Below are 15,802 nucleotides of genomic sequence, written 5' to 3'. Positions count from 1 at the left end.
AGGGTGTAAATATGAAATCAGAACAAAGTTTGGCTGAACAAAGTAACTTCTCCATGCAGAATGCATTATTAGTATTTCCACTGTCTGTAGGCCGGGCATCAAGCTGGTGTAGGACGTGTGCAACGAGCCATTCACACATCATCACCAGCAGTGCCATAAATGACAGTCATTTAAAAACAGCTAATGTTGGTATGTTGGCAACCATGTCCACCCCCATGGACTTTGCGAGTAAACGCTCGGAACATTGTCTCCGATTTCACCTCAAAGTTAGTTTCCTTTGTTAGGCTTACAGTTTTAACGCCGAGAGATCTGAGCAAACAGAACCCACCTGCAGCCTTATCTCAAGTTTGTAATGATGACAAAAAGGCTCGTGCGTCCAAGTTTTGCTCGGTGTGATTCTAGTTTTTTTTTTTCATTTTCAAACTGTATTCAGTTTAGGGCTGTGCGATATGACCAAAATTTCATATCCCGATATAAGACATCTATCGCCGATAACAATATAAATCACAAAAATTTAACATTTTCTGTAAATTCTGTGAATCTACGTGTTTCCAGCTGGGCGTCGTGTACCTGGAGTCAAGTGTTTTAACCGATGCCTGAAACTATATATTTTTAGACATAAGTTTTAACGGCCGCCGTTTTCTTTGTAAGTATTTATTATATGGCGTGCTGCGGGAAAAAGCCTGTTCTAATGTTTGAGTCTAAGGTTTATTTTTTAGCACCTGACGGCTCTTTTTTGCTTCTCATCCGTCAATACTCTGCATACTATTTCACGGGATTTAGTTTATTTTGAAAAGTCTCAACAGGATCTTGAGCTTTATTGTGAAAGGTTTATGTGGAAAATAAGCGGATACGCGATGGTTTTACCGTCGATTTTGCTAATGACAACACATAAAAACAGGTGCTTGTCCGTCTGTTATGTGGTTATATTAAATATAAGAGAAAGAGAGAACTTTAGGAAATTAATATAGCCACTACAGTGACCATCAAAACAAAAAAAATATTGCGGTAAACAGTTTATTTTGCGACAAGATGAAACAAACGATAGCATAAAATGAAACGATAGACGTTTTTATATCGTCATCCGATATAAATCGTTATATTGAACAGCCCTAATTCAGTTGTTTACTTCCTTGATTTATTACCATTTTTAAAATTGCATTTGCGGTTGTCATATTGATTGAAAAGCTGCATCGTTTCCAGGTTTTATTTCTACAGTACTGAAGATCATTAAGACAACATTCACTCTTAACTTTATATCATAAGATGTTAACTGAATTTTTTCTTATTTTTCATGCAATGTAATATCATTGTATAAAGCCAACAAGTGACGGATATGATGTGGAACTAGAAATCGCAGTTTTCCTTTTTCAGTTTGGTCCAAGCCTAAATTTTCTACAAAACATGCAGTTATCCATGTATATTTTGTTGGATGTCCTTCTAATAGCGGAAAAAAATTGAAATATACTCCCTTGTTTTCTAGTCGAAGCCCCTCACATAGTCAGACAGACAGAGAGGACGGCGGGTTCGTCCGTGTTGTTTTTGGCTATTGTTCTGTATTCACACATCTGTCTGTTTCAGAATAACTACTCACAGTATCAGGTCTCACATCTCAGAGTCATATAACAACAGCTCTGGCTATGGGAAACCAACATGCAGGCTGCTTATTTTAGCATCCCACTCCACCACACCTTTTAACATTTAGCATTTCAAAGGTAAGTCATCTTTTTTATGATAGGCTTATATTTATTAATGGTGCTACAGATGATTCTGCTGACTTTTAAATAGTAAGCAGTGTTGATTTCATTATTGGCGTGACTAGTTACACGGCTAATTGAAGCGTCTTTTGTTGTTTGCCAAAATTGGGGGAGACATTTTTCTGAACCTTAGTCAACAGAGCGCTCTGAATGGTTCTTTTTATGTCCGTGTGCTTGTCGCTGATGCCGTGCTCTGAACTGCCTGCCAGGCAGCTGGTGGACATTTGGCACATCTCGAGCAGACAGTGTCCAGAAGCCTGTGGGGCACCTGCTGTCCATCAGGGGGAGGTGAGGCACGGAATGAGACAACCACTCAACAGGTGACGGTATAGCACTACTCACTGTCCAAATGTGTCTGCGACAATGGCCAATTGGGCCTCGTGTTCTTTCCCCCACTGATAAAATGCAAGTGGACGATCAGAGAGCGTCAGGTATGCGCGTAGATACACTCAGGAATATCTGAATTTGGTTTGCGACGCAGCTGTTGTGTGACTGCTGCACTGATCTGACACACAGCAACTGTATGCGACCGTGTGCGCGACACCAGTTGGTGTCGACTAACCCGAATTTTTATTTGGCACACACCAGTGCGCACAAAGTCAACAGCTGTGTAAAAAAAAGCGTGCTTAGTATGTCTAACCAAAACATTGTCGTCTCACAGGCAAGCATCTTTGGATTTTAGTTAACGAATGTGACACTCTGCCCCCTGCACACAAAAAAGACAACCGCCGTTTTGATTTTAATGATGGCACTTTGAAATATACAGTGTCAGTTGAACAAAAAAAGAAAGAAAAATCACTATGGGAGGAGTTACCAACATAAATGGCTAAAAAGGTGCAGAATTCATCATTTTGCCTTCATAAAACACTGTCTTCTAATAGCATGGTGATACTGTGACTTCTGTGCTGCTCCTGCGGTTATGGTTATAGGCAAGCATGCATATATCGTGGTCACACTGCTTGACATTTTGCCCCCTTTATGTATATATATATATATATATATATATATATATATATATATATATATATATATATATATATATATATATATAACAAGTTATTGTCAGATACACAATTGTTGATTCTGATACGGTGGTTAGGGTGACAAGATCAACAGAGAGGAAGCGGGAGAAGGTGAAGCGCAGATCCATTAGGACTTATTTATAAGAAGGCGCCTGTTGGAGTAATAACTTTTCTGCTGCCTGTGATGTAGGGCTGCTGGTTTAAAAGCACACGGCACTAATGCTGCGGCGTCTGACATGATGCCAGTCAGTGGACCCATTTCCTGTGACATATCACCCCATGCTAGCAATTATGGTCTCCAGCAGAGCACACCATTGCAGAAATACACACTAAGCGCTCGTCCCAGTAGGGAGAAAAGGGAGAAGATGATAACACACACACACACACTCAGATGCAGTACAGTTAAGGGTTTTAGAGGTATCTGCCTTGTTTTAAAGCAGATAATAAGAGACAAATGTTTATTGTAGCATTGTGTGTCAGCTATAAGCATTCAGTTATAAATAAAACTACGGCCTGTGTATTTTACGTCACTGATCAGCGTTACCATTATTTGGTCAGTCATACGGTTTTCCCGAGAACCATAGACTGCGAGACGCACTCCACTGAATGACTTTGTGTGGGGTTTCTGAAAGTCACACAGTAGTTTCTCTGTCCTCGTAGCCACTGCGGTAGCTGGTGTCCTCTCGCTGAGTTGTCACAGTGCCGCTTTGTCAATGAGCACGTGTGCAGCGCTACTTCTGCACAAACACAAGCAGAGGAAGAAGAATTGAATAAAGCCCAGAGTGAAGCAAGAACATATGTAAACATGGAGCTGTATTACATGTCGGGTAACCAGCAAGGCTCACACTCAGTGTATCATTACATAACTCGTGTGTACATAAACTAGGAGGGTCTGTGCCTAAACAGATCATAACCTTCATTACTGTTATGTGATTACTGTTTAGTTTTAAGTCGTAAAAAAAAGCATTTTGGATTCTCTTTTGTCGTTTAATGCATGATGTCGTTTAACGCATGATGTCAAGCACATTTATGTCAGCACCTTTCACCTGTAAATGATCGGATCTTTCCAATTTCGTTTGTGAGTTTTGAGGCAACCTCGCATGGGTCTAGTTTTTTCCCCAGCCTCCACAGAAGAAGACATTAAGGAAGAAATGCCAAAACAGTCAAAGGGGCTCACTGTGTCTTTTTTAGATATTTTTCAGGTTTAGCCTTTTATTTTCTGTTCCCTCCAGCAAAACAGCAAAAAGCCGAAAAGGGAAAACCGGCGTCGATGAACCCATCAGTGACTTTAGGGTTTAGGGTTGGCTTAATACAGAGGGAGAAGGAGCATTAGTGAGATCGCATGATCACCTAGAACGTCTCTGAATGACACATGCGTCTGCCACGCGTCTGCTTATGATTCAAGAGAATGCCTTATGAAACTGAGATAAAGAAACAGTGTGCTGTGTAGCCACTATAGAGCAAGTAGGTGGCTTTGTGCCAAGTGATCTGGTAGAAAAAAGGCCTTTAAATGGCACCGCTTTGATTCTGCGCCTTTGAGCAGGTTCAAAAGTGTTCAGTCCGGCACGCATTGATATTTAGCAGAGTGATTGAAGTCTTAATGCCAGAGAGGTTAGAGGAGAGCAGGGGGTTGACTGCACCAGGAGTTGGCCTACTTGGTGAGACATTTATCCTGTGCTTTATTCTCTGCATGGGTGCTGTCCCCATATCTAAAGCCATGAGCGCAAGCTGGCCATTCAGCTCGCATAGCCTACTTGACTTGTTTTATCCTAACAATGCGTCCGGAATAGTTGTAATAAATCAATGTAGCATTCATTTATGCCTCATTTATGGCTACTTGGATGAAAATAGTCATTGTTGGGCGATAACAACAAGAATTAGTTAAGAAGGAGTCAAACAGTGCGAATAACCCAAGCGGGGAAGGAAACCTACATAAAAATCAATGAACATGTCAAAGCAAAAATAATTGTACTTATTGAAAATGTAGGAGGTCGAACCAAAATGTTGGGTTGTAGTGACTTCAACTAGTTCTCTGAAAATAAAATCAGTGTTTTATGTTTTATTTTACTTTCTTATGTGTGCTCCTTAATTGTGAGGACTTTGTGGATATCTTTGCTGTGGAGTGTGTGGCCATTGGGAAATTATAATAGGTATTAAGTTGCACATTTAAGTTCTAGAGTTAATATTTGCAAGGGACTGTTTTGACCTCGTTAAATAAGTTTCAGACTAGTGATCATTCCAACACTACTATTGTACTTTTGTGGGAAAGTTGGGACTTCAATATCACAGTACGGAATTAATAAAGGCATTTTCATAAAATAATGAAGTTATAGTTCAAAATGAATGCTTCTGCCAAAAGTTTTTCCTTCCTACTCTTGTCAAGTGCTTGCTGATAGGGGTCGTCTAACTGTTGGGGTTTTCTCTGTATTATCGTAGGGTCTTTACCTTTAAATATAAAGTGCCTTGAGGCGAACACACACGCTCAAATATAGGAATAATAATAATAGAAATCAAATATTATAGGAGGGCCGCAGAACCAAGGCTATAAAAGACTTTACAGTACATGAAAAAGATTAAAGAGGAACTTGTTTGGAGTTTTGAAAAAGAAGAACAAGAGATACACTCACCTACATCTTTACTAAAATAATAAGTGCATGAGTCTGCCACCACCCATATAAAACTGTCATGCATCAGTGCAACAACATTACTAGCTTTCCCCACCTCATCGAGTGATGATTGTTTAAGGTCATGGGTCAGGACAGTTACCACTTTTGCCATTAGACAACTGTAGCGTGAGTCACCTGTAAATTTCTATGTTGTGTCATGTTTCTCTCTTAGAATATTTCTGATCTAATTATAAAAGAACCACCATTAAAGACAAAATCAATGTTATGTGCTTTATTTTAAACAATTTTGACCTTACGTTTTATCGTTCTTGCCATCATTTCAGTTGCCTATGGGGAAAAAAAGATGGCCGCCCCTCCCTGAGCCTGGTTCTGCCGGAGGTTTCTTCCTGTTAAAAGGGAGTTTTTCCTTCCCACTGTCGCCAAAGTGCTTGCTCATAGGGGCTCATATGATTGTTGGGTTTTCTCTGTATGTATTATTTATTGTAGGGTCTACCTTACAATATAAGGCGCCTTGAGGCGACTGTTGTCGTGATTTGTGTAAATAAAACAAATAAAATTGAATTGAAGTGAATCTAAATTTTCAGTAAGGTCACAGTGCTGGATAGATGTGTGTGTTATGCCGAGGGTTTGCCTGTTGGGGTGGGGCTTCACTAGCCTGCTGGCATTTAAGGACAAGGCAGTGATTAAAGGAAAAAGACTATTGATCTGTTGCGCATTAGGAGGAAGAGCGCTTGTAGGAGTGATGTGCAGGGGTTCATTTAATTCGGCATTATGCCAACGTTTGGCGCCTGTACCCAGACCGCATTCTCCAACTGTAAACATTCAATGTAAGTCACATTACTATGGATGCTTATTTGGCTTACTTTATAGCAGGGATGTAGGGCTTTTTGAAAATGACCAGCACTGGGTTTTTTGTTTTTTAAAATGTGCGAGTATTTCTCTGCAGCATTGTTTACGGTCTTAAAGCTTTCCCAGCTATAACAGAATGCTCCCCCGTGGCCCTTTAAGCCAGTGGACACATTGTGTGCTTTCTTTCTCTCCATGTGTATTAGGTATTGAATAAGTGACCTTTCTGGTTTGTATGAGCTCATGGGAAAAGTGGGTGTTTCCACAGGAAGTTAATGCCTTTCCCTCCCCCTCTTTTTTTCTCTCGCTCTCCCTCTCCATGTAGCTTACAGTCTTACTCCCCCTCAAACCTCTTCGTTCTCTGAACGCCCCCCCCACCTCCCACCCTATTTTTCAGGCGCTCCCAGGTACTCGACAGAACAATGCTCCTCGCGGCAATTCTTGTATCACTTGTGTGAAACTTTGTGAACCACAAAAAGAAAGGCGATAATGGAGGGGGACAGGCAGGGCAGAGATTGCAGAGGAATTGGTCTTCATTTCCATCTGTTTAACATTAAACACTGATGGCAGCTATTTGATTGCAGACAGCTGCTCGCAGCCCCGGAGGGTCCACAGAAGGTTAAACCTGCACGGTTTTTCGGACAGGAAGTGATGCCCACAGTCAAATTTCTCTTTCCTTAGACGGCAGTGTTGCCCTGCCGGTTTGATGTGTGATGCTGAGGTAATCGAGACTTGCTTGATCGAGTATTTGCTTACCTTCAGATTGAGTCCCCCCAATATTTATGCTGTTTTGCCTTTTTGAAGCCTTTCATTAGCATGTGCAGTGTATGAATTTACCATGTCTGGCTATGATGTGCTGTCAGAAACGGATCTACACATTCTGTCTCACACTGTAACTTGGCAGGCTCCAGGCTGTCTGGCGTGGGGTTTGTGTTCTTAATCAAAACTGCTGAACTTGGCTCCGGCCCACCGAACAAGTCTTACAAATGGCATGTCTCACCTGTCAGCTGGGGGGGCACGCCCCCGCTTCATGTAGCGACCACTCCTGTTCTACTCCTCGCTGCTGATATCTCAGTCCATCTAGCAGTTTGTGCTTGCTCTGTCAGCAAAACAAAGAGCATGGGTCAGTTTTGTGAAGTAAGCTGAACATTCACTGTAAAGAGAGCGATAGCTTTCCCTTGACCGTGCCATATAGCTTTTCTGGGCCAAGCACTTTTGATACATTTGGCAAAAGTCCTGCAGTGTGAATAAGAACTGTTTTCATTCACTCAAAGTGTGGTCACAAATGCTCTGAATCGACAAAGCTTGCTCAATTGGATTTGCACAAGTCCTGAGGTTTGCTGCTCACCTTCAGCTCATTCTGCAAAATGCACAAAAACCACGAGCGGCTCATTTTCACGCCCACCTCTTCGTGCAGAGCTATTTTTCTTTTTCTTTCTTTTTTTTCTTTTTTTTTACTTTTTCGTTCATTGAGCACAAAACAGGCGTTTGGGTGACGATCTAGTGAGCATTAAGAACTCAAAGCCAGCTACGTTGACAAAAAAAGAAAATACAGAATCGCGTGCTCAAGATATAAACAGTTTGTTACATGCGAGGTCACAATTCCAGACATATCACAAGAGATAGTTTTCTTATAAAATGTAAAATGTTTAGTTGGGGAACATTTTGTGGTAGGCTTGCGGTGTGCTGGAGCGGGGAATGAGCAGTTTGGGGAATAGTGCAAATCTGCATATGCTGACTAGAATAACAAGATTTAATGGTATTTAATCTACATTTTTTTTTCTTTAATTAAAGAATATCTACGGCTGATGATTCTCAAAGCTGAGGTCTGGGAATTCACATTGGGCATTAAGCCATATGCAGAAGGTAATTAACTCCCAACTGTGTTGATGACTATTTGTTTTAACTCCCTCTCATTATGACAGTCTTGTGAGCGGGTGCACCATGTAACCTACATTGGGTGGGTGTTTTTTTGTTTTTGTTTTTGTTTTTTAATGAAGTTTTTTATTATGTAGTAAAAAGAAAATCTCAGTTTCATCTCTGCTGCTGCTGAATCAGTGGTTTTATGTTCTGCGTAGATAATGATGGTAACAGTCAAATCTCTAACCAAACAACCAAACAAGCAGGATAACTGAGTGAGATGGAAAAGGGTCTATATTTAGTGTTAGCATAGCTGTTTGTGTGGGGAGGAAGTGGGCGCATAATGCAAGCACTATGCTGATTACACGCCTACACATATCACCCATTCTTGCGTCGCTCGATGCTGGCAGCCAGCAGTCGTAACAGTCGGGATTAATTGCTTTATTTCTTCACTTGTTACAGAGCACAAACTTCACCAGGTGCTTTGGTGTTTTATTCCTGTGTTGAGCAATGAAGTGGCTTAGACGACAAAGCACCTACACGCTGAATTAGCGCTTTTTTTGTGTGGCTCGTGTAGCAAAGAGGGGGGGGGGGGGGAAAAGCCGTGCGTCTAAATGAATCAGTGCATCATGTTTTTCTGTTTTTTGCATTTCTTGGATTACTGAAAGGATAATTAATCTACAGGAATTTGCGCAAAGACTTGGATTCTTTTTCTCTCTTTTTTGTCAATTATGCAAAAAACAACAACGAAAAAAACCTCTTCCTTTTAAGAATCTGTTGATTCTCTTCTTCATGCTTTGTTTGAACATTTTTTATACATTATGTATTGTTTTGAAAAAATATAATATGAAATTTTAGAAAAAGGCATTTTAAGAACATTGAAAACCATTCATCACCGACACCCAAACAAAAGAAATTGATCATAAAATAAGCAGATCAGAAATCAATCCCTTGTTGTAGCCTATTTTTTAAACCCTTTCCTTGACTTTCTCCTTTATATGACAGCTTCTTAGTTTCAGCCCAGAAAACAATCTGCCTTTGTTTCACAATCATCTAGATACAGAACGGCCTCAGCACACAAAGCCGCACTGCTGCTGAGCCTCATCAACCGGGCCTCTACTCGTGGCCTTTAATGTTTTCCTGGTGTGAGCGTACATGCGCTTTGTGTGTTTGTGTGTGTGGCTGGGATGTATAGCTAGAATGCTGGAGGAGGACTGAGCCACAGGATCAGACTTTGCTGGAAAGGCGGGGTAGGGTAACATGTCATCTGTGACATCACCACCACTCGAAGGCTCGACCGGGCCAGCTCCGTGCTGCAGAGGTGGAGTTTCCTTCCTGTGGAGCTGACCAGGGCTGAGTGTGGCTTGACCCACCTTACCACCGACAGCTAAACTAGACTGGATTTATTTTTTCGTCATACAGTGTGTTGTTGTGTGCCCACTGTTGTGCTGGTTTTCTTTCATATTGTTAAGCTTTAGCACCTTTATTTGATAATTTGTGTCAAATAAACCAAAATTTTGTCCTGCTGCTGAGTGGAGGTGAAACCAAATCATGATGCTAATAATGCGAGAAATAATTATTTGTTCTGCTGAATTTGTTTGTTTACTCACTTACGAAGAAATGAGCAGTCTCTAATTTTTATGTCATTGTAGTGGGGGGAGACAGAATATAACTCCTCTTTACACAAACTCTCTAAATCTTTTAGGTTTCTTGGCTGCTGCTTCTCAGCTCGAAGCTTTAGCTCCTTCCACAAATTGTCTAAAAGACTGAGATCTTTGAAGACTGGCGAGGCTACTCCATGAATCCTGGTGTGCTTATTCTTTAGCCGCTGCTTTTTTGCCTTGGCAGTATGGTTTGGGTTATTATCATACTGGAAGACTCAGTGATGATCCATCTTCAGTGTTCTGACTGAGGGGGGGGGGGGGGATTTTACACGGCATGGCCTCGTCCATTGGCCCCTCAGTGCGCTGCAGTCATCCTGTATCTTTAGCAAAAGAAAGAAAAACAGTCCAAAACATAATGTTTCCACCTCTGTGCTTGACTTTGGGATGGTTTTCTTTGGGTCACAAGCAAACTAAAGATCCTGCTGGTGCAGAAAGATTTCCATCCGTTGCGCTGTAGTGTATCACGAATGGTGTTCTTTGGGATTGTGGTCCCAGCTGCTTTCAGATCATTACCACTTCCTCACATGTATCAGTTATGGGCTGATCCACCACCTTTCTCATGATCATCCTCCCCCCCACGAGGCAAGATCATTTTTATATTTCTTCCATTTCTGAATAATCACAGCAACAGTTGTCACCTTCTCACCAAGTTTCTTGTCGATGGTCTTGTAGCCCACCTCCAGCAGCCTTATTTTTTCTAATGCATATCTTGCAAACACACACGTCCTGTTCTGGTTTATTAAAGATTTATTACACAAGCTGGTATACTGTATTTTATCTCAGGTTTGCAATGTTGCTGCAGAAAATCTTTAATGTCAAAGCTTTTGACCTCATCTGAATCCGTCTAGTCTTTTCATTTCTGTCTAGTCAAGTCATAATCTGCCTACATTGTTGAAAAAGTATTTTGCTTATCAGTTAATTTATTAATTGTGCGTTGTGCTCATAGCTGTAGGTTTGACATTTTTAGATGAAATACAATATGACAGCTAAAAAACAAAAGTAAAAGAGAGCCGAGAGGCAGTCAGCACCTTAAGGATAGTACCTTTGTGGTGTGTGGTGAGCGTCTGGGAGCTACTGTTTCCCAAAACCTGCAGCTGTTCTCGTACTCGACATGCAGCAGATTCATTTCGGAGGAGCCTGTTTCAGCTGATGAAGTTGTGGACCAGCATGAGGATTTATAGGCCATATTACTACCCATGATTCATGCTGGCACATGTCATATAGTTATTGGTAGCCCTCCTGTCATGTTGCACTTTCTCACCTAGCCCATCGCTTCGCTGTGGCCCAGCTGAAAGCCAGCCAGGCTGGGCTACAGCCCTGTTAGTGCTGGCTCTGGTGCTGCTGGCACTGCAAAACCGCCTCATCTATCACGGGAAATGGCAATGAGACAATCGGCCAGAGTGGAGTGCAGCATCTCCATCGCCTGCTCGCGCGGAGGAGGGAGAAGGGAGGAGCAGCCAGGGCAGAGCGATGCTCATCGTAGCCCGAGGTTGACAGAATAGGAATAAGAGGTTGACGTGAGGCCGAGGTCACATGCTGAAGCTACAGCTGGGAGAGTGCTAGAGGTGGTGGTGGGCAGGGACAAGAAACATAAGCAGCATTTTTTTTTAGTTGTTGGGGTTTTTTTCTTAACCCCCTTCCTCTCCCTCTCCCTCTCTCTCTCTCTCTCTCGCTTTCTGTCTGTCTCGTCGTCTGAAGGCAAACTGTCAGTGCAGGTTTGCAGTGTGCAGCAAGTTCTAGGATGCACAGTAATACTGATGAATTATTGAACAGCGGTGAACGGATGTGACACAGGCCAGTCTTGCTTCCACGCTACACGACAGGAGCGTGCGATGGAGAAATTACCTGCATGTGCAAAAAGCTGCAAGAGACAAAAAATATATAAATACAAAAATAAAGTACCCTATAACTTAAACAGAGCTTGACTGAGGACTAAGAAAGGCTCTATAGAGGGCACGAAATCTGATTATATGCAGTATCAACTAGAGACTTAAAGGCATAAACATTTTGATCCCATGAATATATTTGAGCATCCCAAGATACAGTATTCATGGATCATCCGCGATGGAGCTGCAGAAATGATCCAACAGGCTAAAAAGAGTTTTGATAGCATATATGAGCCTCTCGTAGCTTTAAGTGGTGACGTGCTTTTGCAGTTTCAGTGCCACCATCACTTAATATTTATCGACTAAAATGTTTCAGTCCCTCTCAAATCAAAATTACGTTGCGTTAACCGCCTCCGTATTACTCAGAGATGTGCTACAGACAGCACATAAAGCAAGAGCTCTCCGTCTCCTCAGCTGCCAGCTAACCCCAAAATAAGTGGGATTGTGTGTGAGTCATAAAATAACATACAGTTTCAGGCACAAACAACGCCACTGCAACTGTAAAAGTTTAATTTGGCCTATTGTTAGAATGACAGGGAAACTTGTCTGGATTTTTATGTCCTCGTGATCGCGCTGCGTTTTAGGGTGTTGGTTTGACATTCCCCGAGCACTCCCCTCAGCTGTCACCGCTTAACTAGTCCCCGAGGAGAGCGAGAACAACAAAACATGGGAAAAATGTAAAAAATGCACAACTCTGCCCCCCCCCCACCTCACCCCACCTCCAACACCGCCCTGGCCCCACCCTTCCAGCTGAGGTTACTAAGAGACCAGATTTTGGCCTCGGAGTGAAAGAATCAAAGCCTACAGTGGTAACGGAGGAAACATCTTGTAAATGAGATATTAGCGTGAAAAGCAGGCTGCATTCAGAGCCTAAGCGGCTTTTTTTTTCGTGCAGGTGTCTGCACACAGTGTGCTTACCTCCTGCGTGCAGCATGCTAGTAAAGGTAGAGGTCAGTGGAACTGTAGTGTGTTTAAACCTAAAACAAAGTTTTGAAGCCGCCTGATCAATGCACACAGTCATTTTTCAGCAGCGTTTAAGCACACAGTGGAGAGAACAAAAGGGTAAAAAGTTAACTCAGACTTTATATTTTTAAATGTGCTGTGGACATGCTTTATGAATGGTGTTGAAATATAAACACACTTTTGTATAAAGACGTACACAAAAAGACATCTTCTAATAACGTCACTTTATTTCATTTTATGTTTGTTTTTAATGTGAAATCTACAAAGTAAATGCACTGTAGGTTGGATGTAATGTTGATATGTCTAACCCGACGCAGTTCCAGGCCTCGGATGCATTCACAAATTCATTATTTCATTTGTTACAAGAAGTGGCAGATAGAAAATATTATCCACCTTTAATGTCGTTTTCTTTGCCTCCTACAGTCGTACTTTGTCACCGACTATGACCCGACAATTGAAGACTCCTATACCAAGCAGTGTGTGATCGACGAAAGGCCGGCCAGGCTCGACAGTAAGTGCACTTTGCTGAATAAACACGACCAGTGCAAATACGCAAGTACAAAGACGCACACGTAGCTCCTTTGTCCTGAAGTCTATTGCACTTGAGGAACTGATTTCAGAAGTTTATTTTGCTGTTAGCTACCCTGTGCGTGCGTGTGCGTCTGTTTGTGTGTGTGTGTACTTTTTTTTTTTTGTCAACGCACATGTTCATGCTCTCTAGTCCTCGACACGGCTGGACAGGAAGAGTTTGGAGCCATGAGAGAACAATACATGAGGACAGGGGAGGGCTTCCTGCTCGTCTTCTCAGTCACTGACAGAGGAAGGTAAGTGACAGTTTTCGTCATGTGCAAACACACACACGCACACACCCACAAACACACGCCTTGCACATTTCTGTTTACAGTAACATACGCTTGTGCGCTGCTCCTCCTCTATCTCTGACTCTAAAGTAAAACCATAAATCTTGCACCGATACTCTCACTTGTTGCTTTTACTTCCGGACCTTGTTATTGCTCTTGTTGTCATATTCTTTTGTTCTTCGCACTTACCCCCCTATCCTGTTCTCTTGACTTCACCTTAGCTTTCTATTTAAAGCCTGCTGAAACAATAGCGCATGGGCTCGGAGAGCATTATACAAGTTGACGCTTAAGGGAGTTGACAAGAATCCCGTAGCAATCCCTGCTGAATTCCATCATGTATACAGTAGAAACAAGCACGTATGTATGTACTAACAACACTCTGAGGCACAAAGAGTCCTTTAACTTGTTAAACCCTAGTGCATAGCACCCTGGGGCAAAGTAACACTGTCACGGACCTTTAATTTAAACTTTAGTCCACACCTTCTAATTGGTTCTGATTTTAAACAACATTTAAAGGATGTCAGATTTATTTGGTCACCTTGGTAAAAACAAGTGTCGTAAATCAGCTTTAAGCCAGCGCCAAGCAAATTCATCTTTTGGAAAAGAAGACAGGCTACTGTAATAGTGAAACTACAAAGAAAAAAGGGTGTTCCTCCTGTTTATGTAGATAATCTCAGAAACGGCAGGCTCCACCAGTTTCAGTAAAAACCAACTGATGCCATATAGCAGCATCTAGGCTTCCTCTCTTCACTAATACTATTGAATAGAAGCAAAAAAGTAATAAAAAATATGCAGATACATCAGCATGTCTCTGTATGTCCCTATGTCTCTCAGTATGTGTCGCAGCTTACGCCACATAAAATAGCGTTTTATGTGAAACTTTATAGAGTTTATGCTGTCATCTCTGTGTTTCTACTCATCTTCTTCATGCCTGTGTCCCTGCCCAGCAGTGCAGTGAGCTGCATTCCCCTTGCCCCCACAACCCCCTCCCAATGTTTATGTTGTAAACAGCCTTTCCTTCCTCCATTTATATTAGTGAAGTCCTTCCAGATTTACTATGTGCTCACCAAGCTGTCTGTGGGCCCGATGCTGGAACGCCGCCCTGGGTGCACTGTTGCATTCTGGCCCCCCACCTCCTCCTTTTTTTTTTTTTGTTGGGTTGAAACTAGCCCTCACATGCTATCTTTATTGTAGTGGGTCAGCATTCAAGTCAGCATGCAGAAGAGAGCCTTAAATAAATGCATTCGACATTTTTTATATTCTGACATGTTTTAGCCTTTCTGTCTCATGCACACTGCCGATGACCCTTATCTCTGGGTGATCGCTCTGTTTGCGTGGGTGTGGTAATGGTGGGCGTTTTTAGCTACATTCCTTTTGCTTTGAAGTCTGTCTCATGTACATTTTTAGATGAATGCATTCATCGATACGTGAGAAGATATTGCACAACCTGTTTGTTTAGGGAACACGACCTAACACCACATACTATGATTTACAGCTTTGAAGAAATCTACAAATTCCAAAGACAGATTCTCCGAGTGAAAGACAGAGACGAATTCCCTATGATCCTTGTAGGAAACAAAGCAGATCTGGAACTACAGAGACAAGTAAGTCCCACAGATTGCACTGACAGACTCACATGTACCTGGTTTGATCATCTGAAGAGATAATACGAACCAGTCTGGAGGATTTTGCATTTGCATACTTGAAAGTGGTAGCGCAGCAGCTGCAGCGTAGCTGCTGAGATACAACAGGATGTGAGTGAAAGAATAAAAGAAGCTGCAGAAAGGCTGGTGTCGAGGGGAGGATGGATGGAAACAGGAGTGTGATGAAATGATGAATTTTCAGCCGCTGGTGTGCAGTCAGGCCTCGCTCCCTTCGGTAAATCCACACCGCCCCCTAATGGTGAAAAAGAATCTTGAATCTTGATATAAATAGGTTGAATCCACTGACATAGTTTTGTAATATAACAAGCCTGCGGTAGCATAAATGTATGTTAATTTTCTGCTTCTATTTAGATTTTCCAATTTCCTTATAATGCCCAGTGTTAGGTATAATGATGAGAAACTGCTCCACGTGCCAAAATTTCAAAGACGGTAGCTCAATACTTCAAGCTTCAATTTAAATCCTTAAACCAGAAGTATGTGGTACTTTATAGTTGTTGTTGTTTTTTTACACTGATCTGCCCACGTGTGACTAACATCTACCAGACCTGACAGAGATGGTTCCAACTCGTCTTATGCTTTGCTGCTATATAGTTCATCCAGAAATGTATTTCTTTTTTATTATCCAGTCCCAAATTAAATGCGCAGCTGTGGCG

The 15,802-nt window shown here is 41.9% G+C and overlaps 1 protein-coding gene across 1 annotated transcript in view; it reads left to right on the top strand.

The window, feature by feature from the left end:
• rras2 (RAS related 2) overlaps positions 1–15,802 on the top strand; it is a 28,060-nt gene that overhangs the window by 9,306 nt on the left and 2,952 nt on the right. The window contains exons 2-4 of the mRNA XM_006780193.2: positions 13,049–13,136; positions 13,347–13,449; positions 14,981–15,089. Coding sequence (XP_006780256.1) covers positions 13,049–13,136; positions 13,347–13,449; positions 14,981–15,089 — 300 coding nt within the window. The remainder of the gene's footprint in view (positions 1–13,048; positions 13,137–13,346; positions 13,450–14,980; positions 15,090–15,802) is intronic.

This window comes from Neolamprologus brichardi, chromosome 1, assembly GCF_056152115.1.
Source record: "Neolamprologus brichardi isolate AB-2024 chromosome 1, ASM5615211v1, whole genome shotgun sequence".
NCBI lineage: Eukaryota > Metazoa > Chordata > Actinopteri > Cichliformes > Cichlidae > Neolamprologus > Neolamprologus brichardi.
This window is presented reverse-complemented; position numbering and strand designations above follow the sequence as displayed.